General features: G+C 40.1%; 1 protein-coding gene across 1 annotated transcript; it reads right to left on the bottom strand.

Moving 5' to 3' along the window:
- Positions 1 to 6420: 6420 nt before the first annotated feature.
- On the bottom strand, positions 6421 to 25770 carry ttll11 (tubulin tyrosine ligase-like family, member 11). Its single transcript, XM_035668428.1, has 10 exons — positions 24675 to 25770; positions 20513 to 20612; positions 19875 to 20008; positions 17487 to 17777; positions 17077 to 17361; positions 16720 to 16815; positions 16521 to 16633; positions 9294 to 9533; positions 7936 to 8042; positions 6421 to 7176 (listed from the first exon to the last, which is right to left on the bottom strand). Exons 1-10 carry the CDS (start codon positions 25221 to 25223, stop codon positions 6863 to 6865), a joined length of 2229 nt encoding a protein of 742 aa, XP_035524321.1. The 5' UTR covers positions 25224 to 25770; the 3' UTR covers positions 6421 to 6862.
- Positions 25771 to 27406: the final 1636 nt, after the last annotated feature.

Genomic DNA, 27406 nt, shown 5'->3' on the forward strand with positions numbered 1-27406 from the left:
TCTCCTCCTCTTTCTCTCTCTCTTATCCTTCTCCCTCTCGACGACCAAGTGGACCCACTTAAAAACAATAACACGCATTGAGGATTATCACTTTAGTTGTCCTGAGAGGATTACGTTCTAGTGCTTTATTTTAAAGTCATTTCTAAAGAACCAAATAGGAGCTGAAAAAGAATGATATTTTTAGTCCAAAATAATCTTCTTTACGTCCCTTTTATGTCCCCTCACTTCTTGGGTGTGTTCCTGAGCGTCCCGCCTCCCCCCCCTCCCTCCTCCATCCCTATGTAGTGCACTTTGTGAAAAGCTATTGGTACATGAAACGCCTTAAGTAAGGAACACACCTCGACTTTATCCCACAGCTCCCCTATTTCTGCAAAAAAAAAAAAAAAGGCACAACTAATACTGTGGATTTGTAAAGGATACAAAAATAAATTGTACACACTTAAATATATTATGAAAACTAAAGTAAATGAATTCTATGTGATACTATATTAATGAAATTTAATATAGATGTATGCATTACTTTCTTTTTCTTCTATAGAGTATACACACATATCTATATCTATATTTGATAATCTCAAATATTAAAGCAGCCCTTTATTTAGGAGTGAGATCTAGTTTTATTTTTCTTCTCTTCCGATGAAAGACTGTAGTGTGTAGCGTGCTTTAGAGCCCTGGACGAGGAGACCACACGGAGCAGTGATCAGCACCAGTCATCCGTCAAATCTCCTCTCGCTCCACCCTTTATATACAGTACGTACCGCATTGGAGAGAAGCGTCTGTGCAGTGGTTCTAAAAAAGCTCCGGCGTAGCTCGCACAACTTGCACAGTCAGACGATCAGTTCTTCTTCTGGTGCTTGTCATTGCTCTTAGAGACACAGATCACTTTTACACCCCCCCCCACACACACACACACACACAGTTTTTGGTTTGATCTTGAGTCACGTGCGGTGGTCTCCACACTCTAGTAGCACAAGAGCTATTGAGAGATGTGTTCAAAGACGCTCCCTCATACTATACACTGGACTGGTGAGCCATTGTAATAATGGCCTCCTTAGTTACAAACATTTTCTCTCTAACTGCTTTGTTTGTCAGTGGTAATGAAGTATGCTGCATCCAAACTGTGACTCTATTAATCTTAGTGGCATCATCGCTCTACTCTTTTTCTCAACTCGCCTCCACCCTCCTTCATCCCTCGTTCTTCTGAATGTGAAGTTGCTCACTGACAGTCGGTCTCAACATGGGGGTTTTGGTCCTTCTAATCTCTCCCGGCATCACTCTCATTGCGCAACACCACCTCGGCATCTGTGTTTTGTATATTTTTGTATTCATTTTTATTTTTTTTTCTTACCTGTAACAGTCTGTATACATCCAGGTGTGAGGCTCTGCATGCTTCATCCTCGCCCTAGAGCCGATGGTAGCGTCAGTACCACCATTTGTTTTTTCTTTTGTTGCCAATTGGAAGGTGATGATGATGATGATGATGATGATGAAGAATGGCTTGCTGCAGACATATACAGTGAATATGTGATAACGTAGTGCATCAAGAGGCTGGACAGCCTGGGAAAGTGTAAATAAAATGCTCACACTATTTTTACCTAATGTTAACAGAGCTTTTTGTAAATGTATCTTGTGCTCAAACTCTGCTGTATCATTATGGATATTGTAAATACAAAATAGCTCAGTCAGTCATCTGTCTTCATTGGGTAGAACTATACAATTAAATTAACCTGTCAGTGTTCTCCCTGTTAAAGCTATTGTTTTTTGTATTAAGAGTTTAATATCACTAGCCAAAAAAACTGATTAAGTAGGAGTTTGACTCTTGGGAAGTTGTGGAGGATGCCTTGGTGGTTTCAGGCCAAGCTGAGTCCAGTCTCAATGAGATTCACAAGCACAATCCTGTATTTCTCATCAGTCTAGCTCTATGCACTTTTACGTTCAGTGGTTACTGTTTTATAATTAGCTATTTTTTTGTTTGTGTTTTTTAGCACAGCGCCTGTTTCAGGTGTTAAAAAATGTGGCAAGTACAAAACCGCAGAAAGGGATTTTTGGTATATCTCATTCACAAACCGTGAAAAATTTTTCCTGTTCGAAGATAAAGAAATAGCCTCAAACTGGATAATCTTCTGGTTGCAAAAAAAATCTGAGAATCATCATATCTCACCAGGCATTTCAGTCCTAAACCAATATTCTCCAACTGCAAATATTAAAGCGAGACTGTGTTACTTTAGAAGAAATAATGCATTTTATATTTTACAAATAAATAGTTGAATTTATAGGCAATAATACACACTATTGCTCAATTCAATGCACTCTGAAGTTTTACTGTTAACTTAATGCCTTAATGCTTCTCGGTCTGTTTTGACCAGAAGTCTTTGGTGGCTAATGTTAGCAAACATTAGCAAATTTTAGGTACATTTTGCTGTGAAAAGGCACATTACTGATAGAGTTCGCTGATTATGCGAGTCCTATTGTTACAATAGCGTAGCATTTTAGCTAAATGGTAAACTACTGTTTGGGTAAATAGTTCTACTGTTTAGCATTTACACAAGCTAAACAATGGGAAATGTCGATGCTAACCTTATAGCCTTACTTAGTCTGTTATGACGAGTAGCTTTTGGTGGCTAAGATTAGCTAATGTTTGCCAATTTTAGATACATTTTGCTGTATAAGGCTCATTACTGATTCAATTCACTGACTTTATGACTCTTCTGCACTTTTGTTACTGTTACAATAGCTTTTCATTTTAGCTAGAGCCTTAGCTAAATGCTAAACCGTTGCTACATTGTAAAGTACAGTTTAGCATTTAGCTAAAGCAGTAGTTTAGTGTAATATTCGTTTAGCATTTAGCAATGGCAGTTGTTCAGCAAAAGTTGCATCGTCTCGCTTTAAACTGTAGTGTACTACAATAACAGTTACTGATATAAAGCTGTCATGTATGCCGCATCAGTACATATAAAAAAAAAGTAGAAGAAACATGTTTGGTTTCTGATTTGACTTCTTAGCTATCAGTTCATTTATCCCATCCATGTTCCCACCTCAGTTTGAATTTCCGGAGTCAGAAAACCACGATCCCACTCTTCACACAGTTCAGCCAGTCCGACAAAAGATCAATCAAAATATAAAGCTATAAATAAAGTAAAAGATGTTGTATGTTTTCTATTATCTTGTAGAAAATACTTTTGTAAGTATGTTGAAAGTATAAAGTATTTGCTGGATTCTGCTTCCTTTGACGACAGTGACAAAACAATAATGTACAGAGGAATTTGTGTTGACAAAATGTGGCTGTGCAATTTATGTACATTTGCAACTAGACCTATTAAAGTTTTATTTAGCTATTTTAAAATCTCATCCTCTTGTGTCGGTCTCTCGTAGCCTTGCTCGCGTTGTTCTCTGTGACGCTTTGTTATTATGAAATGTAAATGAAGCTTAATTTGACTGCATGCCAGATGAATCACGTGTTCATTAAATACTCAAGCAGGCCTAGATAGATGACAAGCAGCTAGAGAGAACATATGCTCAGACTCCAGGTCCAAAGGCAGAGTGGAGGCTATGATGGAGGGATGTGACAGACTGAGCGGTGCCTACTCCTCAGCGAGCCTGACCTACATACCGCCTGATTGTTATTCCCCACAGTGGGTAGAAGAAAGCCTGAAATGGCCTTAACAACAAAAAATGGAGGGGATTCTGTAACAAAATGTCTCCCAAATAACTGCAGCTGCAAATTGAGCTGATTGTTATACAAAAAATGTCTCGCATATTGTTTCTAAGTAGCTCGAAGGCTGGAGAAATGCAGCATGAAAGTCTTTCATATTACACAGTATGTGATCGAACAGGGAGAGTGGACCTCATTAACAGTAGATTGTCATTATTTGTATTTTAAATGAAAGCTCCTGTGCTGTTAATTGCTCCCTGTGAGGCACACTTATTTCTTTGGCCAAGTGGAACAGGCCCCCCCGAGGGAAAAGCACGCATTTAGGACATCAGACTGATAAAAACAAGCCACTCTGCAGCGCTCCCACCCATGACTCAAAAGTATCAAAGGCTAGCAAACACAGCCACCTATTAAGCCACTTGTTGATGGCAAGATGGAGTACATACTTTAAATCCACTCCAAATGAAGAGGCCAAAGAAATACTTGTCCGTTATCTGTTTTATGCATAATTAAACGTATTATAGAAAGGCTTGCCTGTCTTGAGAAAGTCTATGAGAATTTTTTAAGGGAAGTGTGGATAAAGGATGCATAAGTGCATATTAAGGTAGGTGATTTCATGTAAGCACAGGTTTAACTCATTACATTAAAATAAATTAACAATAAATACTAAAGTACTGACTTTTGTACAATTTTGAACCACTTGTGCCTGACTGACTCTTACTGCTTTACATTTCAGAGGCAAATATTGTACTTTTTACTCCACTACTGCTATTCATCTAACAGGTATAGTTACAAGTTAATGCAACTTAAGATTTTTACATACAAAGCATATGATCATTTTATATTATATGATGTGTAGTTCAATTATAATACTCAACAGTGTGAGGCAAAAATGAGTACATATTGGATCCCTGTCCTTCATTATGTGGCCAGAACCAACCAGTACTCCTCCACTGGAACACTACTGGTGCCAGTGTGTGTCCATTAGTTTAAGGCAGGTTTAATAATCACTATAAATAACTTTATTTATGCACCATGTGAAAAGTAAGAATTAAAATTAATTTGTTATGACTAGATTTTGACACAAGGCGACCAGTTCTTCAATTTATTTTACAAATTATACACGAACATTGTAAACTTTATGCTTTTGGGGCCCCAAGGGGTCTGAGGTCCTGTGGAAGTTGCCCACTTTGCCAGACTGGCAGGCAAGCCTTTCCCCACAAAGTAAAGTTAAAATAGCTCAATCTTGACCAATTACACTAAAATGCTGCTTACATATGAACACATCTGTAATAATAATCCAGTAATTGGATGTATAGAAATATATGATAATATAAATTTCTTTGTAATACTGCGATTTGTATTTGACATTTAAAAACTAGTGCAACATTTCAAGGGAAGCTAAAGGGTAAAAATATATCTATTTGACTGGTGCCAGACATCTCAGCTGTTGAACAACTGGGCAGCAACACAAAAAAAAGACGAAGGATGAAGACTAGAGCTGCAGCATCAACTGCCATAGCCAGCCTCTGCGACAGAAGGTCGAGGCAACATTGGCAGATGGTTGTTGCTGTGAAACATATCGAAGGTCTTAAAACATAGAAAGAAAAAAAAAAGGGCGCTATTTCAGGCTCATTTATCAGCCTCGTTCAAAAAAGAGATGTGAATAGCACAAACTGCCAACAGTGCTGCCATTATGTGACATATCATCCCCTAACGATGTGACAAATGGTGCCCTTAATGAGGCCATGGGGGAAATGACTCCGAGGTAGGACAATAATGGTGCACATACGAGTGCAGTACATTAGCCTTTGCATGATTTGCTCAAACATAGTTTGTTTTTTTAAATGCAGTCTATATCACAGCAGCGGTGGCAAACACACATTTTCAGTTCAAGGAGCAAAAATGAACTTTTAATTCATGTGACTGATCACTGTCAATAACCTCATAAATCTACTTCCTGTTGTTGGATACATACTGCAGTAAATATGTCAGTCCTACAGTATGTATAGCAGAAACATGTTTAGTTCACTGTATGTGTTAAACAGCTGCCCACAGTGCAGGTGTTTAAGTTTGAGTGTTCTTGTGTGAAACACATCACGCTTAATTCTTGTTCTACGTGTGACAAATCAATTTAATAATCTTAGTGTAAAAGAAAAACATACAATTCAACGATGAACATCCAGTAGAGTAACTGTAGTGTGAATAATGTGAAACGACGGCGATGATCTAAGACCTTTCTGCGTCCACCGGCGGCGGTCCTTCTGTGTGTGATCACACATCGGATAAGGTTTTATCACAAAAAGCCATCTGAATAACATTTAAGAAAACCGTCTAAATTGTGACATTTTGTGCCATGCGATTACTTCTGCAATAATTAATTCTCAATGGCAGTCGTGTGGTTATAAAGTAATCATTCTAAAAACATGTTCGCATGAAGGTCTGAGGCTGCCTGACTGGAATAGCTGCTGAAGTGAAAGAGGATAAGTGGCGGCGTGGCCTTTTCCCTTTGAATACTTATTCACTTAACTCGTCACTAATGGGCTCACGGAGTTAGGATGCACAGCTGAGCCACTGGCTGTAAATAGGCTTTCACCACTGGGCTAAACACAAATAAATAAAGTACAGTACATACACGCACGCTCACACACATTCACAATATGCCCACACAAATGCTCAGTCACCCTCACATCCATTTCTGTGCAAAAGTAATGGTTCAAAGAGCTTGTTGTGCAAATTCAAGAATATAATACACACACTGAGGACACTCCCTTACACCCCTTTATTTATGTGTAACGTGTGTAAATGCACTGAATGTAGTTGGAGCGTCTTAATGTTATCCCTGAAAAAGAAAGTTTGTTTCGGTGCACGTGTTGCCAGACAGAGGTGAAGGGAAGCAGATAGCTGCCCTGTACGAATCAGTAAGTATATTAAAAGCAGCCTTATCCTCCCCCTGATTGGACTACATCATCAGGAGGGGAGGAAGAAATGCACCTTCCCTCCCATGGACATCTTCCCCTTCAGAAAAAAAAAAAAAAAGCAATCAGGCTGAAAACAGTCCTCCTGCAAGTCAGCCAGCAGGGGTCCAGCTAGTCCCTCTCTCTGCTCCCATCACCCTCCCTTTGCGGGAGCAGCAGAGGATACCTAATTTCCCCCCTGCTCCTGTGGAGAGGGCTAACGGCAGTGTTTGGGAGTTGGATGACTCTCTCGTCAGTTCTCCACGTTGGCCCTGAGTGTGCGAGGCTTGAGTCTCTGATGCAGTCGGTAGTCCTGGCTGGCCGCCCTTCGCAGGGGAGCCGGGGAGTTGAGCTGAGGGTTGGTGAGGCCCAGCGTCTGAGTCTTGTTAGCACGCGGCAGCGCCCTGCTGCAGCTGACGGAGCGTCTGTCCTCGACGCCCGACTGGGACTCCAGCTGAGCTTCGCACAGCTCCAGCAGTGACGCTACCTGCTCCCTCATCGCCAGGGATTTGAACCTGCGACCTGCCAGGTGGAAAAATGCTTCGACAAACGCTTGTAGTCCCATACCTGAAAAACAACGAGAGCATGAGTTGAGCAGGAGCTGATTTATTACCCACTGTTCTCGCTAATATTTCCTACTGCAGCCTCCTTCATTCTCAACCTAGAAGAGGAAGACACGTGCAGAAAACCAAGGAACCCATGGTGTATGTAAAAAGAATGAGATGCTAATTTACCCTGGACTATCATGGTTGGTAGGTCTCTTGCTGTGGATTAAAATTGTTATAGATCAAGACAGCATTTACATAAATTCCTTCATGTTTACCATTGAAAACTTTGCCACATATCCCAAAAAATATTTAGAAATCTGAGTTTTATGACTCCTCTTGGCTCCCCACAAATCCTCCAACGCACATACGCAGAAATAACAGACTCTGACTTCAGTCACCCTGAATACGTATGAGCTCATTCTAAATTCAGCCCACAATCTCCTCTGTACAGGCCCTTCCATCCTGGTCCATGTGATCTCCATCCATCCGCTTCGCCTCACAAACATTCCTTGCAAGGTGCAATGTCTGAATAATTCATGTCGGATACTCTCTTCGCTGTCACATTGTGATCTCAGCTCATTTCAATTATGGTAGCACAATGTCAGAGGGAATCTGACAAAGAATGACATGCAATTATCTGCGAGCACATTATTTGCTCCGAGTCTCAAGGATACTCGGCTCTTTGTCCTCTACATGTTTTTTCTCTGTCAGGGTTTTGTTTTTGCATTTGTTGTGTGTGTGTGTGTGTGTGTGTGTGCGTAACACGTGCGTGAGTTACCTGCTTCTCTAGAGTCAGCCACTGCCCCTGACCAACGACGGGTGATGTCTATGTAGAGGATGTCCACTGAAGCCATGGTGAAGTTACTGTTGCTCAGTTTGCAGGTCCTAAAGACAATCAGGAAGTCTTACATATCAATCTGAACGTTTAAATTTGCCTTTTTGCAGTGAAAAATAATGTCAGCATGTTTTTTTTTTTAAATGTATTGTACACAGTTTTTATTACTAAAACGAAAGAAAAGGTTGTCTCAGCCGGCTGCCGGCTCTGGTGATTGATTGTCAGCTGCTGGCAGGCTAAGACCCAGCAGGGGAACCGTCAGGAAAGTACAAGAAAATTGCACAGAAACCAACATAACATGCCTAGACAGCGTGTTGTTAGTGGTATTGAAGAGTAAGGACCACACTTGCATCTAAACGAACCTAAGTAATATTTATTATTATTATTATATGATCTATATGCTGTTAAATGTGCTGCAACTGAGCAGCTAATTAGCTATTAAGCCTGCAAATTGCTGTTAGCGGGGCACTTTTCCCTGGTGAATGTTTGTTTTGTGGCTCGTTCAACAGGTTAAGATGCAGGACAAGAAACGTGTTCATGTCTGTGAGTTAGATATAAAGGAGACTTTTTGCTCCAATACAGAGAAGATCTATATATGTTGCAACTGACCAAGAATGCAATTTAAAGTCAGTATGATTTTCATCTTTATTTGAAATACTGGGTCAATGAAAACAGCATGATTTTAAACATGTCTAAATCCAAATCAATGATAATTGGAAGCAGAATGAGACTTTCAGTTAATCAGCAGTCCAGCAGTCATGAAATAAAGTAATGAAAAGTGAAATGAATTCATTATTGTTCAGTCACTGCACATAAAAAGGATTCTGATAAACTTCAATTAGCCCAGCTTTATGAGAGTAGTCTGGTCAAACACATACATATCCCACTCAGTATGCAGATAAACAACAACAAATTAATCCTAGATATTAATTACAGGTATGTACAGGGCACATGTACAAGTTACCGAACACTATTGGAGAATCAAAAAGTGCATTTAATTTTAAGAAACAAATGCAGATGTACTCAAAGCAGACTACATGACTGACGTGTTTCTATCTGATGTCGTCCTAGTTTTTATGAATTCTATGGATAGTTTTCTGCTTAAATGTAGCTCTAATATTGTATATACTAGTCGTCATTTGTCTGTGTTTGGCACATCATTGATAGTTTTGTGTTGATATAGATCAGTAGATCAGTTATTTGGACTTTTTTGGACTTCTTTTGTGCAGGCCAGGAAGATCAGCAACTGCTTTGGCAGAAGCTGGTGGGGAGCCCATGAAATAAATAAATAAAACCGGTACCTGATGAAGGTTCGGAAGGCAGTGGGGCCCAGACGCATATTGCCCTTGACCCCGAGGAAGCGTATGAACAGAACTGCGATTCGCTCCACCAGCCGCAGGTAGTTGAACTGTTTGGTGTACTTGGGGTAGACTTGCTTCAGACACAGCGAGGGCAGGGCCTCATCCTGGCTCCTCTCTTGTGTCTCCGCCTCCATGGGAATCTCCTCCCCATGTTCAAACCCACCGCCTCTTGGATGGGAACTATGGCCACGAAATGATCGGACAGAAACAAAAACAACAGATTATTATACATTTTACCAGCTGGCATTTCAATAGCAGTCATTTATTTTTTAAATGTATTAGTAAGCTGACCAAGCATTTAACCTACAGCTCTGGACATTTAAAGACTACAAAAGTCTCTACCTTTACTGCTGTTTGTGCTATCCAGCATTGGGACTGAGTAATGGCCTTCAAGCCCTACAGGACTGAAGCACAAGACCATAAGGTCAACCTGGAGAGCTTTTGTCAGCTGAGTAACAGACAGCCAACCACCTGAGGTAGATCAATGCACCAAGCTTTTCACCTGAGTCTGCACTTACAGTCTGGCTTGGCAGGGGGAAACAGGAAAGAGTAATGTTGTATGAAGGATAAATAACTCTCTTTTTACTTGCTCATCTCACTGCCTCCGTACTGTCTTTTTACTGTCTGTGCTTACATCAACAACATTTAACTGCATCAGTAGCAAGACGCACCTACCTGCTACAGGTTTTGCATTCAGACTTTCAAAATCAGTTTTGAATTCTTATGAAGAGTTGATACATGTCACCAAGTGTGGTTACTTAAGTAAAACAAATCCCACAAAGGAAGTGCAGTGACTCATAAAAACTAAATATATACCCAGGTGATGCCTCCTGGAAATCCACAGAGGATCTGTGCAGTTGTATTGTTCTGTATAGAACATAGTCAATGAAAGTCTGGTTTGGACAAAGACCCATATTGCCAGTTCCATAGCAACTGTTGATGGTTATTGACATTTTGCTTGGTGCTTTGAATGCCGATGAGGCAGACATATAAAAGCACTCTGTCAGTTACTCAAGCTGGCCAAAACAAGTCCATCGACAATGGCTTCGGCCTGTCACTCTCCCGTGGCATCAAAGTGGTCAAGAAAGCAGTTCCATGTAAATAAGCACGTACAAATTTGTTCCAAAAATATTCAAAGAAAGGCTTTAGTCTGGAATGCTACACACACACAGTGTTGATGAGAAAGTTCAAAGTAAACAAAACTTGTTTTTTGGGGGTTGTTGCGGTTGCCTGTTACCATCGATATTCCACAGGGCACCTCTGAGCATCGCAAGTCTTAAGGGACTTTCTTTTTAGTCCTGCTTAGACTCAGTGCTTCTAACCAAAAGGCATTGTGTCTATCATCAAGGCCTAAAAAAAAAAACACATTTTCTTCCTCCTAAAATATTTCTCATTATTTACGTCCACGTTTGCTAGTTTGCAGACTTTTTCTGGCATATCTCTATGTTTCTTGGCGTTTCTGTCAAGGAGTAGAATAGTGCAAAACCATCACCAGCATGTTTATGTGCGTGTGTGCTTGACTGTTGTCTCCCTCCCTCTCCTATTAGCCATGCCGCACCTGTTACTGTGCGCCAGTACCAATTCCACCTTCGTCATTCTCATTAGTTCACCGAGTCCAGTGACCTCAAATAACTATCACAGCAACCTGAGCCGAGGTCGCTTCAGCACGAATAAGTGAAAACACATGCGTGGGTGTGCAGGGCATTTAAGGACAACTCTTACGGTCAGCGCTTGCCCGTGCAAACACGCGGGCAACGAGAAAGACACAAAGGCACATTCAAGGGGATACAGTACGGCTGACTTTTATGAGACCATCTCTTTCTCTATGAATTAGTAAGCAGTGTGAATGGCACTGAGAGAGCACTGCTGAATGTTTAATAGAATCAATCACCCCTCAGCAGCCAGAGGGACACCACCCACATCTGTTTAGACAGGAAAGGCTCGGCTAAAAAACCAACACAACTTCAACAGAAGCTGTCAGCCAGACAGACAGTGAAGGGGATGTCTCCAAACATTCCCAGCAGACGGACGGAAGAAAGTGATGGAGGTGAAGCGAGAGGGTAAAAGGTAAAGGATGGCAGGTTATTAAAAAGACATACCGAGGCCCAGTGCCAAATGTTAGTTGAGTGTATGCAAGGAGGACGAGGCCTAATTCAGCTGTCATTACCCAGCATAAATGCTATTTCTGGCCTTCTGGTGAATAAATTTTCTAAGCTTTTGCACACTGTCAAAAGTATTTAAAGCTGCCAGATGTGTCAATGAAAAGAACTCAAAAGTGTCTGCACACTTTTTTTCATTTCAGAAATCTGAATTTATTGCCTGAGCTTTTCTCAGAGCATGAGTCATACCAAAACACACACACACACAGGAAATAGTCTCCCACAGATAATAAACATTTTGTGTGTATAAATGATTTAACTCCCCTGCCTTTTTTTCACTTGTTTCTATCCACACAACCACAAGAATCAGAAAACTTAAAGCTGCTAAAATCAATATTTTATTAATAACAACGTATCACATGCCAATGTGAAAAGGGTTCATAGCAATGAACATACAGAAAGTTATCACCCAAAGCTCCCCTTGGCTTTACAGAGCTGTATGTACAGTTTCAGCTCTTTACTGCAATTTTACTTTTGTTCACTATCACCTCTCTCGTAGTGCTATTTTCGGAAGCAGCAGGCAAATGTTTTCAGAAAAAGAAAAAAAAACTGAGCACACGACCTTCTTAGCACAGCAGAAAGCCACAGTTAGCCACTAGCTGGTCAACATAGCAAATAGTAATATTTGCCAATAAAGAGACAGATATTTTCCTCAGGAGTTGGTCGCTGCCCTCAAGTGGCAAAAAAATAATCTGTTATTGCAGGTTTAAAATGGGGGTTATAAGCATGTTAATCAAATCTTCCACAGGAACACAATGAGAAAAGGTATTCACTTTAAAAAACACTGCATTTTGGAATCATGGTTCAATCATAGTTGATTTGGACTGCACTCAAACCCACCTCAGAAGTGGCACATGTTATTTCTTTTTATGCAGATGATGCTTTTGCAATCATGTCCCTTGCACCCTATTTTAAGGTATGCGCTCCATGAATTTCAGCTTTTTGTTCTCACCCACACTCACACCTCTCATAATGGCTCATAAATCACCCTGAGAGACATTATACACCAGAATAATGAGCTGGCTGCGAGAAGTACATGTCTGAGAGTCACTGATACCATCGCACTCTCCTCTTCATAATTCCCCATTTATCTCTTCCTCTTTTTCTTTTCTCCAAAAAGCCACTAATCCGCCCCCTACCCCGCCGCCCCCCGCCCTTGTGCCATTTTATATTTACTAATCTTTCTTATATAAGGGCTCACTCTGTCTCCTTTTAGCAACACCATTTCTAACTCAGCTGTACCTTTATATTGTGTGCCTGGTCAGTTCTCGCACCCCTTTCACTTCATCTTGACGAGTCAAATTCGTACGGGGGTGACTTCAGTCTAAACTCTGCGCTCTGAATGACTGGATCCCATCCATCCCACTGCTGAACAGCTGTCAGCAACCACAACACAAGTATATTCTTGCTGGTAGGCCATCTGTGCAGTAAACAAATTACTTAACCTCCCGTAACAATGTTGCGGACATTTTGTTCATGCTGCCAAAAACTGCTTGTAAGTGATAAGTTTGCAGAAGAAAAATTAAATCAGCTGAACAACTGAGAACAAATGTTACCCAATTCTTGTCTCCCTTGCTTATTTCCTGTAATCAGCCCAATAGAGTTTGTTTCTTTCTCAGTTTTTGGAACAGCTTGCATTAATTGTGTTAGTTTTATTCATTTATGTATTTACTGTTATGTTTTTATATTTATTTATTTTACATTCTGCAGTTAGGAGGATCTTGGATAGTGTTGTTCCCTGCTTCCTCCTTCTTTCTTTCCAAACTGGGGACATGTTGACCACCATCTACTGTCGGTGATACACTGACTATGGATAAGTACCCCATACAACCCCACTTCAAAATACCTGAACTATCCCTTCAAGATTATACATAAAGGATCATATAATAACCTTATAAAGTTCAATATATTCTCAAAGATTAAAGCAGTGGTTCCAATATTTTTGGCTTGTGGCCCCTTATGAGGCCCCTTGTCACATTTCAGATGTCTAGAGGGGAAATGTCTCTTTGGTGGAACTGAAAAACTCATAAACTTCTCAGATTGTTTCATTTGAATAACTGTTCAAACCCCAGAGGTAAAATATCCAATACCTCACAAATAAAAACAAAGATTAGAGAAAAGTTCGGAGGAAAAAAAAAAGACTTGAGTAACTTTGTTTTTTCTTCTTTCCTACCTCATTAACATACATACATACATACATACATACATTTGCTGATGATACTTTAGTACTTTTAATTACATAAAACTTTGAATGTAGGAGTATTTTTTACTCTGTGGTACTGGTACTTTTACTTAAGTAAAGAATCTGTGTGCTTCCACCACTGGCTAGTGGCACATCCTCACACACAAATGGCTTAATTTAAAATGGATAAAATTCAATGTAGCAAAAGCCTGTGTTTTCCATCAGACAGCCAACACGTGTGTACGATGCATCTGCTATTGTGCCTGTGTCAACACGTAAAAAACACACTGTGGAACTGAATGATTAATGAGTTCCTATTTTCCACCCACATCGTTGGCTGCAGTGATGATTACATTTTTCGGAGCATATCCAATCTAATGGCTAATTTAATAAATATTAGCACTAGCTAGTTGGGACATAATTAGCATATCTACCCCCTAAACCGCAAAAATCACTCTCTATCTGCAAAGCTGACACACTTCCCTGCAACCACAACCTGACATGAATAATAAATCTTTGTGTTTGGGAAGCAAACATTTTCAATCGTGCTAAACAACAGCAGAATTATTACTGCGGCTTGATTTTATCATGTATATAGATGGCATATAGAAATATTTTGGCCTTAGGTTTTACAATATTACTGTCCTAATTTGTGATAAGAAATGTACTGTAGACTGTTGAAGGCTAAAAGCCAGTGATTTAGTTTCACCTTTCATCTGGGTCCACTTTGTATCTCCTAATCACTGATTAGCAACATTTTTATTACTGTTAATCAATAATCATTTAATAGCTGAGGACTGATTTATCATCAGCATCCCAAATCCCTAATCACACCTCATACACCTGCACCCTATTACCTTAGGCTGCTGGTACTTGCACTAATGTCATTACTGTCATTTAGTAATATTTGTTGTCATTACTGCTCTCTAATAATATAACTGCTGAAATAGGTGTTTTATCTCTCCATTAAGTTTATAACTTTATTAACACTTCCACCCTGTTTAGTGCCATGGTATATTCCTGCAAATGTAAAGATACATGAGACTACACGAAAATACTGTTTAGTGTCTATAACTTCTCTCACATCATAAACCCCGTCCTTGTCAGTGTCACTGTTTCTTCTACAGCCCACTAGCTCAGCTGTTTTACACTTTTATAGACCCTGAATTATATCGTATTAAAGATCACTGAACTTGTTTCCTCCGTAATGCACCTTGTTCCAGTCTGGACTTCTGCCTCTTTTCACCACATGACTGCAAACTGTAAATACTCTCTCACAGAGATATTTTATAAAGATATTCTTCCACTACTTAATTGGCTTTAGGAGGCTTAAAATGTGGAGATTGAGTGTCTGTGTGTGTCTAGAATAGAACAGGGAAATACATGGTGGTATGTACACAGTTAAATGAGACTGATGATTTGAAATAATTGACAAATCACTGTATATAAGGTCAACTTTTTATCTGTTATGTTAGAACTAAAAAGCTAATGAACTAAAAGATACATTTTGACAAAACAACAAATATTATTTTATAAAAGTAAGTTGCAACAAATTGTCACTTTCATAGCTACTATAACAATAGTGGATTTTGGCTGACACCAATATAGATATTTGTAAAAAAAAGTAATAATGACATATCAGTCTTTTTTTCTATATAAATAACATAACAGAAAAAAAATTCCAAGATCTGACACTATTTCTGAATTATAACATACCCCTAACATATCTTTTGTTTCTGTTATGGGTCTTTTTGTTATTTATCAGTACCCATATAAACTGATGTGAGACTGACATCCTCAAAATTCCTTATGTTGTCTAAACAACATCCAAAACCCAAAGATAATAAATGTATTATCACCTAAGACGAAGAAGGGCAAATTGAGGTGGTTGGACTAGAGAATGTTTGACATTTCGACTACTTGAGTAATTGTTCAAGCTCAATAATTGTATGAAATAAATGTATAAAGATATAAAGGTTTTGAGTAACTCCCACTAACACGGGGCCTGAGATCTAAGTCAACATGAAACAGGACATTCGTGTAAGGGACATTCGATTAAAGGATTAGGGGTCTCTAAAGTACAGTAGACAGGTCAAAACGAACAGAATGCTAAATGTGTCTACTACACTGTGCTGTAGTGTAATTCATCCACTGACAAGTACAAAATGTGGTTCTGCAGATTCCAGCAATGCAGGAGGAATGAGGATTAAAAATATTATAGGCGCATTATATCAATATGGCACTGGTCATGATTATAATAGTTAAGTGGGTATTATCCCCAAGAAGATATCCCTCTCAGTTGCAGAACTAAGCAGATCAAATATCTGATATAGGAGATAATCTCGGGAGAAGGCAAGAAAGAAGTGAGGGGAGGAGTGAGAAAGAGGGAGTAACAGAGAGAAAGGGGAATAGAGGCAAGAAATGGAGATGGTGGTAGAATAGGAACAGTAAATCTTCTTGTCATAGAAGAAAAACATATTGAGAGGCGGGGAAAAAACCCAAACCCTAATGGTAGAGGAGATTTATTGCCAGGCACAACACAGGGCCAGTCAGCCAGAGAGACTGAGCCACCAGTCTTGTACAGCACGAATGTGTGAATTTCAACTGCGGCTCAACTGAATTTAATTTTTCCATTTAACAGGCTTATGGGGAGCTGTTGAGTGGTGCAGAGCAGGGCTCCGAGGAGGGAAGGGCAGAGTAAGATATCCTGCCCTTAAAAATTGACTCTTAAGACCAGCAGATAAAGAGCGGGGAAGTAAGAACTACAACTTCAAACTGTGTGTTCGCTGTGCTTGTGTGTGTGTGTGTGTAAATGTGTGTGTTTACATTGAAGGTTTCTTGTTGCCAGGATCCATAAGGCGCAGAGTGTCCCTGATCACACTCACTTTGACCTCTTCGTCAACAGGACTAGGAACGTATTCAAAAACTCCTGGTGCCACCTGAAACAAAACACAGACATTTATTACATGAGAGTGCATAATAATGCTAATATGATGGCAAAACTGATGCTGAGCGTCACTCTTACTTCCTGTTCATGTTCTATTCTCATACTGGGGTTAGAGTTGACCTCCAGTAATACTGGCTTCAGGTTCTTCATCAGCAGGATGTCAAAACCTAATATCTGAGACACAAACATATCCTTAATTACATACTATTTTAGAATAAAGTAGACTGTAAACTAGTGGTGTACCAAAAACCTCCTATCTATATCTAAAATGTTATTTATTTGTATTGGATTCAACCAGAAGTTATTGGTTTAGCTGCCAACAAAATAGCAATATTTTAACCATGTACAGTACCTGAATGAATCAAACAATAAATTATTATTTGCATTTAATCTTTACCTCTGTGAAGAATACTCCTAAGACCCCCCACTACCCACCTGGAAGCAAGTGGGTCCTGGTTTGCCAGGCGGTATATCAGCCTGATAGTAAACTTTAAGTTCTGGCACCACAGCGATGACAGTCTTGATGACAAGAGCGATGATGTCCGACCACACCTTCTTGATGTCTACGCCTTTAGCTGCCAGCCTGTACAGCACGCTGGAGAGAGTGCGCTTGCTGCCTGTGCTCTGGCTGTCTGAGTGCACAAAGTTACCGCTGTGGACGTTGAGGGAGTAGTTCGTCAGGTGCATGAAGACATGGCTTAGGTTCTTCTGGCTTGGTTCCTACACAATCACAGTAAGAGTGACCTTAATTATCTGTATATAAAGTGTAAGTACATGTTTCATGGCACCAAAGAAAATTAAAGGCTTAACAGTAAACCTGCTGGCATCATTAGCGCCATTACTACCTGGTAGGGCTCGGTGCAAAAGCGTGTCAGGCCTTCCTTGGCAATGTAGATCTCCAATGGCTCCATGGACTTTATCAGCACGTAGAGGCGGATATCGAACTTGAGCTTGTCGATGAGTAACGGCTTATGGATGTACTCCTGGACTACAGCCTGTTTGGCCTGTGAACCCGGCATGAGCTTTAGGTCACTAGGGTCACGGATGAGGTAGATGCCGTCCCCCTGAGAGCCCCCATCTGGCTTCACAATGAAAGTGGGATTCAGTGTGGCATCGTTCTCCTTCACCATGCGAATCTACAGCAGAGAAAGGACCAAAGACCATTATTAGTAACACTTGATTCACACAGGTTTCATACATTCATTTAATGATCATCTTCCGTCTTCTTCTTACAAATAAATCAGTTAATGAAGTTAGTTGCATGGCTATAACTGAACTCCTACTTAGATTAAGAAATAAAGTCAATTAAGACTTTCTTTATAATTCATTTTTATGTTGTCGTTTTGTTATAGTTTACAGTAGAAACAAGTTGCCAAGAAAGAAGAACAACTTTCTGAAGGAAAAATTAACCCAAGAAATCATGGACATTAATGAAGTGTGGCTACCATTACGAACCCTTAAAGAGTCCATTACTGGGCAATAGTGTTAAATAAATACCCTTATTTATCATCTCTATCTTGAAGGTAAATAAAATATACATCTTTAAATTAGTCTGTTTAGTCAAGTGTTTTTTATGGTCTTCAGAGTTCCTCAGAAATGTTATCATCATACAGCATATATTATATATGCAGTAAGTCAAAGGCCAGTCCTATACGGTGTAATGCCTAAGCCTTGAAGTTGTAACATACAGACCATTTTGAACAAAAGCCTAAGATTTGTGTAAAACTCTTTCTAGAGGGAAGAACTTCTCTAAATCTGCTCTAAACTCAACTAAACTGGAATTATAATAGTGATATTCTGGTGCCCCCTGCTGGACATAATATATGGTTGCTAAACATGATTTCCTTCGAACAGAACTACAGGCCATCTGTCCATGCTATTACAGTATATCACCAATTCAGATAAAAACTGAAATCCCCATGCTAATAGTACTGCTGTTAACAGGAAGCGGCTGCCAAAAACTGTTTGCTGTGGTGGAGACAGTACATTTCTGTAATTATATATGATTACAAATCTGAATGTTGCAGAGTAAGTACATGCCACACTGACTAATACAAATCTGTAGCTTCTTTCCAAAATGGCATGGAGGAAGAACATTGATAACAAAATACATTATAACAGTTCTTTCCTTCTCATCAGTGTTACTCCTAAATTGATAAACACAAACACACAAATCTAGGTAAATGCTTTTAGTGTCAGTACATTTATGGCTGGTTTTCGGTGAACGTCACACTTGTGAACGTAACTGGTTGTGACATGCTTGAACATTGTAGTCCACTAGGGAAAAGCAGCTGATGGATTGCTCATTCTTCCAGTATTGTTTTCATAACTCTGTCTCTCTACACTTATCTACACTTGCTAAATACTGTATTGCCTTTACAAGACAATCCTTCTGGATTCAACCATGTGGTAAGGGGTGTCAGATGACCATAAAGGGTAAAATTCATAAATGTGTTACACTCTGTCTTTTCCCTCGAGGAAATTGAGCAGTGAAGCAAGCGCGTGACAAGAATTAAACAGTCATATTATGAAGAAGAGAGCACTGCTGTTGCAATGTAGTATGGTAAGCAGCTATAATGGTGGACAGAGACAAGAGCACTGGCAGTGTGAAGACATCTGTATACTGGTAGTTTCTTGCTGAAATATGAACAACTTTTGCCAAATTCAGAAGAAGCAAGGCAAGAAGAAACACTGTGACTTTACTTTATCAGAGCTTTCTGGCCCCTCTCTTTCCAGACGTCGAGTCGCTCAAGTATACTTTTATTTATAAAGCCCTTCTGGGAATTTATCAAAGCAATCTTTATCTCCGATCACAAGATATAATCTGCTGTCTGTCCCAGCTATAAGAGAAGAGATGGGAAAGGATGCCTTAATGTTTTCAGCTCCGGCCACTTTTCTTTTGCAGAATAGTCTGCAAAAGAAAAAGCCCTCTTAGTATTTAATTATGCTTTACTGCTGTTTAATCTGTTGCATGGTTTTTTTATTTTTTTGTCTGCATTTTGGCCAGGATTCTCTTGTAAAAGAAATTTCCAACATCAGTTTACAAGCTTAAATAAATCTTAAAACCCTTCATAAAATAGTTTGCACGTCTAATCTTTTCTCATCTTGTTGAACAAGACTTCTACTTCAACATACAGTATCAATTTTTCACTGGAAAGAAGTACAACCTCAATCCAAAGAACATCTCCATGTATCACACCCGACGTTTTTGTTATGACATTATGCACCCATACCTGTGTGGAAAACTGCTGGTACTCCTCGGGCAGGATCCAGGAACGGGGATAGAAGTCGTACTCTTCTGGAAACAACTCCTGCATGGTGCGCACTGCCCGACTCATGTTGATCTTCCTCAGCATTTCAATCATTCCTGCAATGCACAAAGCGCTGTGTCAGAGGTACAATGAATGCAGAAGACTCTGACATGTAACATATAAAAAAAATGCACTTTAACAGCAGTCTTTAAAGGAAATACAAAACAAAAAATACAATCTATAGAAGGATTGTCCATGTTGAAAAGGCAAACAGACAGGACATAACACAGGTATCATAGTGTAAGATAAATGCCAGCCAGAAGACTCCAGTGATGTAAATTTGGATGTACATTTTTCAGCAATACAATAATCTCTAGAGTCTCTAAAGTAATGATTATTGTCATGGCATGAAAAGGTCAGCATTGGAGCAATAAGGATCAGCGAGGCTTTAACTAAATCCCTTCTGTGGTGATTACAGAATAGTGAGTAGAAATGAACTAGTGAGCTGAAATAAAGCCATCACTCCACTTACAGGTAGTGCAGTAGCATTGAGTGCAGGGTGCTTTACATAGAAGAACAGAAGGTTACAGCAGAGGAGAGAGGCAGAAGCGGTGAATTACCTGGGAACTTGTTCACCTGCCCTGAGACTATATTTTCATTGTCATGGAAGGAAACGCCATGCCAGTAGATATCACAGGCTGCCCGTCTTCCCAGAGGAAACTGAAAAAAGAGGAGAGAGAACAGCACACAAAAAATAAAAAGAACATTAATTAGCTTAATCTGTTAGTATGATTCAGGACATTGGTAAGGTGTTTGTCCTTCTGGTAATCCCAGTGCAGGGATAATCTTGCCTAAAGATGGGAGGCAGTGCGTGTTCTGTAGTGATGAACTGAGAAAAGAAGAGAGGAAGTGATACTATAAAAGGATTTAGAGAGCCAGGAAATCGTACTGGCAGAAAGCACCGTTTTTGTCTTCTATACCTCGACTCCTTCCCACACTTACACACTGCAAACTACATATTATGCGCCAAATGTGTTGTTACAATGAAGTCAAAAGAACAGGATATTACAATCATAGTGTGATGTACAGAACACAAACTAAACTCCACTCCATGAAAACATTCAGCTTTTCAACTTCAAGCAGCGTTTGGACTCCTGACAGTGCATAAACATCTATTAAGACAGCTTCCGATAATAAATAATGTCTCCCACACGCTGCTGCGTTTCACTTCTCTGCATCAAAGCACAATCTGCTTTTCAGTAACTGGGAAACTGGACAGATTTAATCAGCTGCTGAGGTCTGTTACTAGATGTTTTTTACCTGTGCGGGGAGGCCTTCTCTTTATCGTTTAAATGATCTGCGGACACTATAGCCTGGTGAAACATTTCTGAATAATTTATTTTAAAGATGCACTTCCTGACCTCCACCTAGCTCGTGGTTAATATAACTCAACGTGACACAGCTTTGTGTCACACCCGAGTTTCAAAACATCAGCACTGAGCCCGTCATGGAGTCTATCTTTAACTGTATTACATCAGGACTCAATATCAGGCCGCGTTGGAAGGTCAGCAGGATATTGTCACCACTCTTAAATTCTACTCTCATGTGACTCACCTCACTGCCCAGCTTCAGGATATATCTCAGAGTTGCATCTCATTAATAAGTTAGCATGTGAGCGTGTGAAACAGGGAAACCCTGCTCGACAGCCAGGAGCTGCTATAAATACTGCCACACAAATGCCAGCGTATAACCGCTTAACTGCATCAGGGAAGGAGATCAAATTAATTTGAGCAGTTTCTAGAGCCCAAAATAGCCATCTTGTGTATGTATGGAGAGACAGACACTTACAACCCATTGTTGGGGACTTCATCATGTGTGGGCTAACTTCGGTTTCTGAGCCACTTTGTAAAATGAAAATACTTATACTGAAGCCCAGCTAGTAAACAGTATTTATAATTTGAGTTATACATGTTATTATTTCCATGATACAACTACAAGGTTCCGCCTCTAGGTGGCAGGGATTTTAAAATGAATGTGGTTTAATTCAACATGTCAGCTTAGTCTGTAGGATTCTAATCAAAATACCAACCCTGTGATTAAATGCACGGTTATTAGTCTCATTTTCTGGAATTGTCACTCAGACCCTCAGGCCTGCCATTCTCTCTCTACCTCAAAGAGGACTAACACTCTATTGGATTAGAGGAGCTTAAGGATAATCATTTCCCACTGTTTAAGAGAATGCCATATGCTGAAAGTCAGTTGACAGCTGTCTCTGGGGCCAGAAAATACTGCAGATGTAGGGACGTAGTAATTTGGGTGTAAACGGACCTTAAAACCAACTCATCAGTCAATGAAACGTCCTCATAAACCACCTAAAACTGTATCCGGTATCCTGTGTTTTAATCCTACTTGCTGCTACGTGTTACTTGATAAATTTTCACCAATCAATGTTCATTTCATAATTGACAAATAGAACAAGGCTACTAGAGTTTCAGCTCCTTCGACGACGCTGACAGGTACTTTCAAAATGTCGCAGGATCTAGAACGCCCTTGACTTTGTTGGGGGTTGACCACGAGGACAAAGCGTGGTAATGTATAGGCCTGGAGTCTACCGTTTCCGATACCAGACCTGGTAGGGTTTAAGTGTCACTGCGTGGTCAGCGTTGATAAGTAGAGTCTTTACTTCACCTGTCTCACCGCATTGGCCTTCTTTACTCCTCATGCATAATGGAGACTATGTTAATAATGGCTGATAGCAGGTATTAATTGCATCACATTCAAACTGACCAGATGGCGTTTGTGGCTCGGAGGAATAAGAAGTGGATCAATTAGCCCTCTCATGAATAAAAGTAGTCGCTATTCATTTAGAACAACTCTGATACACATCAAACCTCTGTAATTGTACCCATGCAAAGTGACATTGTCAGGTTGTGGCGGAGTTACAGGTGATCTTGTCATCTACTTAATAATGTGCCAGGTTTTCAATCAGTGACTTCTTCACAGTTTGATAGGCGTACTGAAAACAAAGAAAACCTTTCTACTGCACAAGAGGTAATATCATGAAATGTTTTGTGAGACCCAAAAAGATTAAACTTAAATTAAACTATAAACGCAATAATGCAATAATAAACTATGCAATGCTTGAAAAATGGCCGATTATAAAACGTTCCCCTTTAATTATTTGTCTGTTTAATAATTAACTAATCGCTGCAGTTCTACTATAAATATGTAGTCATGCAAAACATTATAGGCAGTACTTAAGGGAGGTGAAATTACTCCGTTTACAATTTACTTAATAATACCAATTCAGAAAATGTTTAATCCAAATACAGTATTAAAACAAATTACATCTCTATTAACAGGAATACTTTGTGTGCTAATGATTAGCTTGACTTTTAGCTTGCCACATGATCAGCCCATAACAAACTCCCCCGCTCCGAGGGTCCTCACAGAAATGATATAGACAGGAAAGTGACCACACTGATCCATTTCCATATAAATGATCATTTAATGCTTAATGACAGTTGTCCATACCACTTCAATGGAAGGACTGATTAATCAACATATTGTGCTCAGAGAAACAATCCCACATGTATTTGGGAATCCAGTCCCTTACCTTATCACTATTAGATCTCCTGTCTATTTTCTGCCAGATCAGTAATATAATATAAATTAAATGGTCATCTAACGGCTGAGGTTCTGCAGCTTTAAATATGCAGTGTTTTGTTTTTATAACCTGTTTGCATGGTTTAGATTATTGTGTTAACATTAGCCTAAACATAGTGTCTCCACGAGTGCAAATTTTGCGTTTAAAAGTTAACAAAAACACGAGACGAGCAGACTTAAATCTCATTTCCTATTTCTGAAAATACAGCTTTGCGATTCCCATTTTGGCCTCTCATAATTCACCATTTGAGATCTTGAATAACAAAGACAAGAAGCACAAAGGCAAACTATTACATAATCCAGTCTAAAGCCCTATTCAGACACATCTTCCAGGTGGAGGCCGGCTGATGGAATTATTAATAGATTGATTTTAATCCTGTCTTAATTGTCCATTACAGTCATGTTTAATGGCTTCTCCGCCATTTACTGACTGTTAAATGCCCAGTAACCTGAGATAGGAACAGTTATCTCCGGTTACAGTACTTCTGCGTCGATTCATAACCTCGAACACTGCAGTTCGTTTGCACTGATGGCCTTTACTTCTAGTCCTTTCTATGCAGAGAGACACTGCAGGCTGACCTCTCCGACCCAAACCCGGTTCATCACACTGGCCTGTGTCAACTTGAAGAGGAAAGCTAAAAAAAAAAACGAATCAGTCAAAAAGAAAACACTTTAGTGAAGCCCAATAATGTCTACAGCAGTCAGTGGCCCACATACGTACATGAAGCTTATGCTCATATCAAAAAAAAAAAAAAGATTGTGCCATCACGAGCCATCACACGTGGGTTTTAGTTCCCCCTGAATGACTAAAGTCACTGTGTTCAACTCAACAAAAAGGCTACAGACATTAAAACAAACAGTAAGACAGAGGTTCTACACACACACACACACACACACACACACTTGTGGCCAATGCCTAATCCCAATGAAACACTGGAGCACTAAGCAGCTGCTGCCACGGATCCTCTCTGGATCAAGCTGTGCACTGCTGCTCAGATCCCCTGCTGCTTCATGTGAATACAAACGTGTGTTGATAGCATTTCTATAAGACAAACAGCAAAACAACAACAACAACAACAACAACAACAACAACAACAAAAACCTCATGTAGCACACCTCTTTCCACTTCAGCTGCTTGATGCTTAACTTCAGTGCCTCCAACGAGGTTTTGGCTTTTGCGGTATCCACCGTCACTGGTCTTCTCTTCCTCGCAAGTTTGAATCCGTCCTCGTGGCGTGCTTCTTGAATGTTTTTGGATGAATGGATGGTCACACAGTTCCCGTTATTCTCCGACTTGCCCTGCAGGATCTTCCCAGTCCCTTTGATGTGCAGCGTCCGCTCATGCCCCGGTCTGTTCAAGTTCCTCCCGACATGGGGAGAAATCACAGAGCCGTGCAAGGACAGATCCGGGACGTGTTTGCCACAGGAGTTCTTGTCATCTTTCCCCACCTTACTGCGACCTTTACCCCTCTGTTTACCAGTGATGGAGGTGTTGGACGCATCTCGGCCAGTTGTGGTGAGGCTGGAAGGGTCCGGTGAGACGGAAGCCGGGGGAGAGGACACTGCAAGCTGCTCCTCGGCGTCCACACCCTCCTTCTCTGCATCCTCGCCAAACGACTTCATTTGCTCGAGTTGAACCTTAACTTTTACATAATGATCACTCATTATGCGGAAGGCTACACGACACGCTGCCGGGCAGGGCACAGTTGTACCACAGGGTGCAATAATCCGACGCCGGCGAGCTAACGTTATTCTGAATCAGTGTAGTACGCATTGCTATCACAAAATGGCTAATTAAATAGCAAAAAAGCCATCGTGCGTCTGTCAGGTTACTTCGCGAAAACAGACCGCAGAGATGTAACGTTAACTCACAGGCTTCTTCCGAAGGCTAGCGGCTCTCACAGGCTGTCATCGTGGAAACACACAGCCTTACCACTGCTAGCAGCTAGTGGCAGCACTCGCAGCCAACACTGGAGCTAATTAGCTCCTTGAAGATGGCTAAACCTGACGTTAGCCTGTCAAACTTCATTTAACAGCTAACAAATATGCTCCTGTGCCGACTCTCCTAACTCATGGCAGGCGTTACCTCCCGGGTATCGTTATCTTTCCTCTAGCAGTGGCCGGCGTTGTACTGCTCTGTGTACAGTCCCTGTGTTATTAAGCAGCAGTAGCTCAGCAACAGCAGAAGGCAGAGCAGCCCGTCGCCCAGCCTCCATCTGGTTTGAACCCAGCTGATGCTGCCTTTTGAGCTCCTCGTAACCTCCGACTTTCGGGAGTCACACCTCCGCGATTCATCGAGTATTAACTTAAAAAATAGAAACCGGCTTCTGGTGAGGGTTTATATGATGTAAATGTAAACCAGTGTTTTTGTTTTTGATTTTTGTACGCGTGTACGTGTGGGTTTTTTTTTGTTTTTTTTGTTGCTTTTATTGCATTAAACAAAAACTACAGCAGGGGGTGGTAGAAACTGAAATAATCACATAAATGACACACAAAGTCGACTACACTGATGTGTGTTTATCTGTTGGTTTAAAAAGCACATGACAGAACTGAAATCTTGTGAATCCCTAGGCTACTATTTACCATCTCAGTTGGTATCTGCTTAGAAGTACTATTTATTTCCGACAGCACCTGAAGGCAATAAGGGGATGTCATGTTTCAGCTTCCCCCTATTAGAGTAAAGAATAACGGGCTCAACCAAATAACCGCAATTCACCTTACTGAGAGATATATTTAGTTCTGTTCTGATGAAAACAAGTAATTCATATTAATTGGGTAAACCTATGTTTAATGTATTTTTGAACATCTATTCAATTTCACCAAAACATTGAATTACCAGTGTCTTCAACAGCCATTCTGGCACCTTAGCAAACCATACAACAGTTAAGTTAGAAAACAGTAGTTACAAAGTGTTTAACAGAAGAGAGGGACAATAACAAAAAGAAGAATATTATATTTTATTTAATTGACATAATGTTTGCAAACCATAATATATGAAGTTCAAACAGTCTGTAAATCTTACATCTATTAATGGTATGGAAACTATTAACCATAAAATTCATGCACCTGCAGAACAGCTGGAAACAGATGCTATATTTAGGGGCAGGTATCAGCCATGACCAGTCAAAGAGAGGTCAGAGATCACAATTATATAATGCAGATCAGCTTCTCTCAAGAGGGAAGCATTTTTTATCTACCTTCATCTATTTTAAGTTGATTTCACATGCAAAGGATTTGTAATATTTTTGTCACCATGTTGTGGATTAATGTTATGTTCTTCTGTTATTTTCCTGGGTGTAGTTTAAAGTATGTAAGTGCTATTTTCTGTATATGTGCACAATAATACATCCACTGCCAATACTGTGAATAAAATATTCAGGCAATTGCATGCTGACAAATCCTGTTGTGTGTGTGTGGGTGTGTGTGTGTGTGCATGTTTGTGGAATATTGAATCAGTTGAATAGAACAGAATCTTCCCTCTATATATGACATGAGAAAGGAATTGTTCTTGTAGAACAAACCAGACATTCTGCCGACATTTCCAGGTCACATTTCCACAAGTTGTCTTCAGGAAAGCACAGTTATTACTATCAAAGATGACTGCTCATAATTCCACACCATATGGAGTAAAAAGCTTGCTGGAGTGCATCTCCAGAGCAACACTCCTAGCACAGCCAGATGACATCCCACAATTTCTGTCCACACACGTGGAGGAAATGACACGTGTCAGGGACACAGAATCGAGAGATACCAAGGAGGTTGCCTTTCAGTATCAAGAGAAGTGGGGTAAGTCAGAGGGGTATTTTAATTTAGGCATCAATATGTAGACTGCTGTCCCAATCCAGCTC

Source organism: Morone saxatilis, unplaced genomic scaffold (genome assembly GCF_004916995.1).
Source record: "Morone saxatilis isolate NCDOM2014 unplaced genomic scaffold, NCSU_SB_2.0 Contig21, whole genome shotgun sequence".
NCBI lineage: Eukaryota > Metazoa > Chordata > Actinopteri > Moronidae > Morone > Morone saxatilis.

Coding starts and splice junctions, on each gene's coding strand:
- ttll11 (XM_035668428.1), bottom strand. CDS start 25,223: ATGAGTGATCATTATGTAAAAGTTAAGGTTCAACTCGAGCAAATGAAG. Junction 20,613..24,674: donor AGCAGCTGAAGTGGAAAGAG/GTGTGCTACATG, acceptor CTCTTTTTTCAG/TTTCCTCTGGGAAGACGGGC. Junction 8,043..9,293: donor GCCTTCCGAACCTTCATCAG/GTACCGGTTTTA, acceptor GATTGTCTTTAG/GACCTGCAAACTGAGCAACA.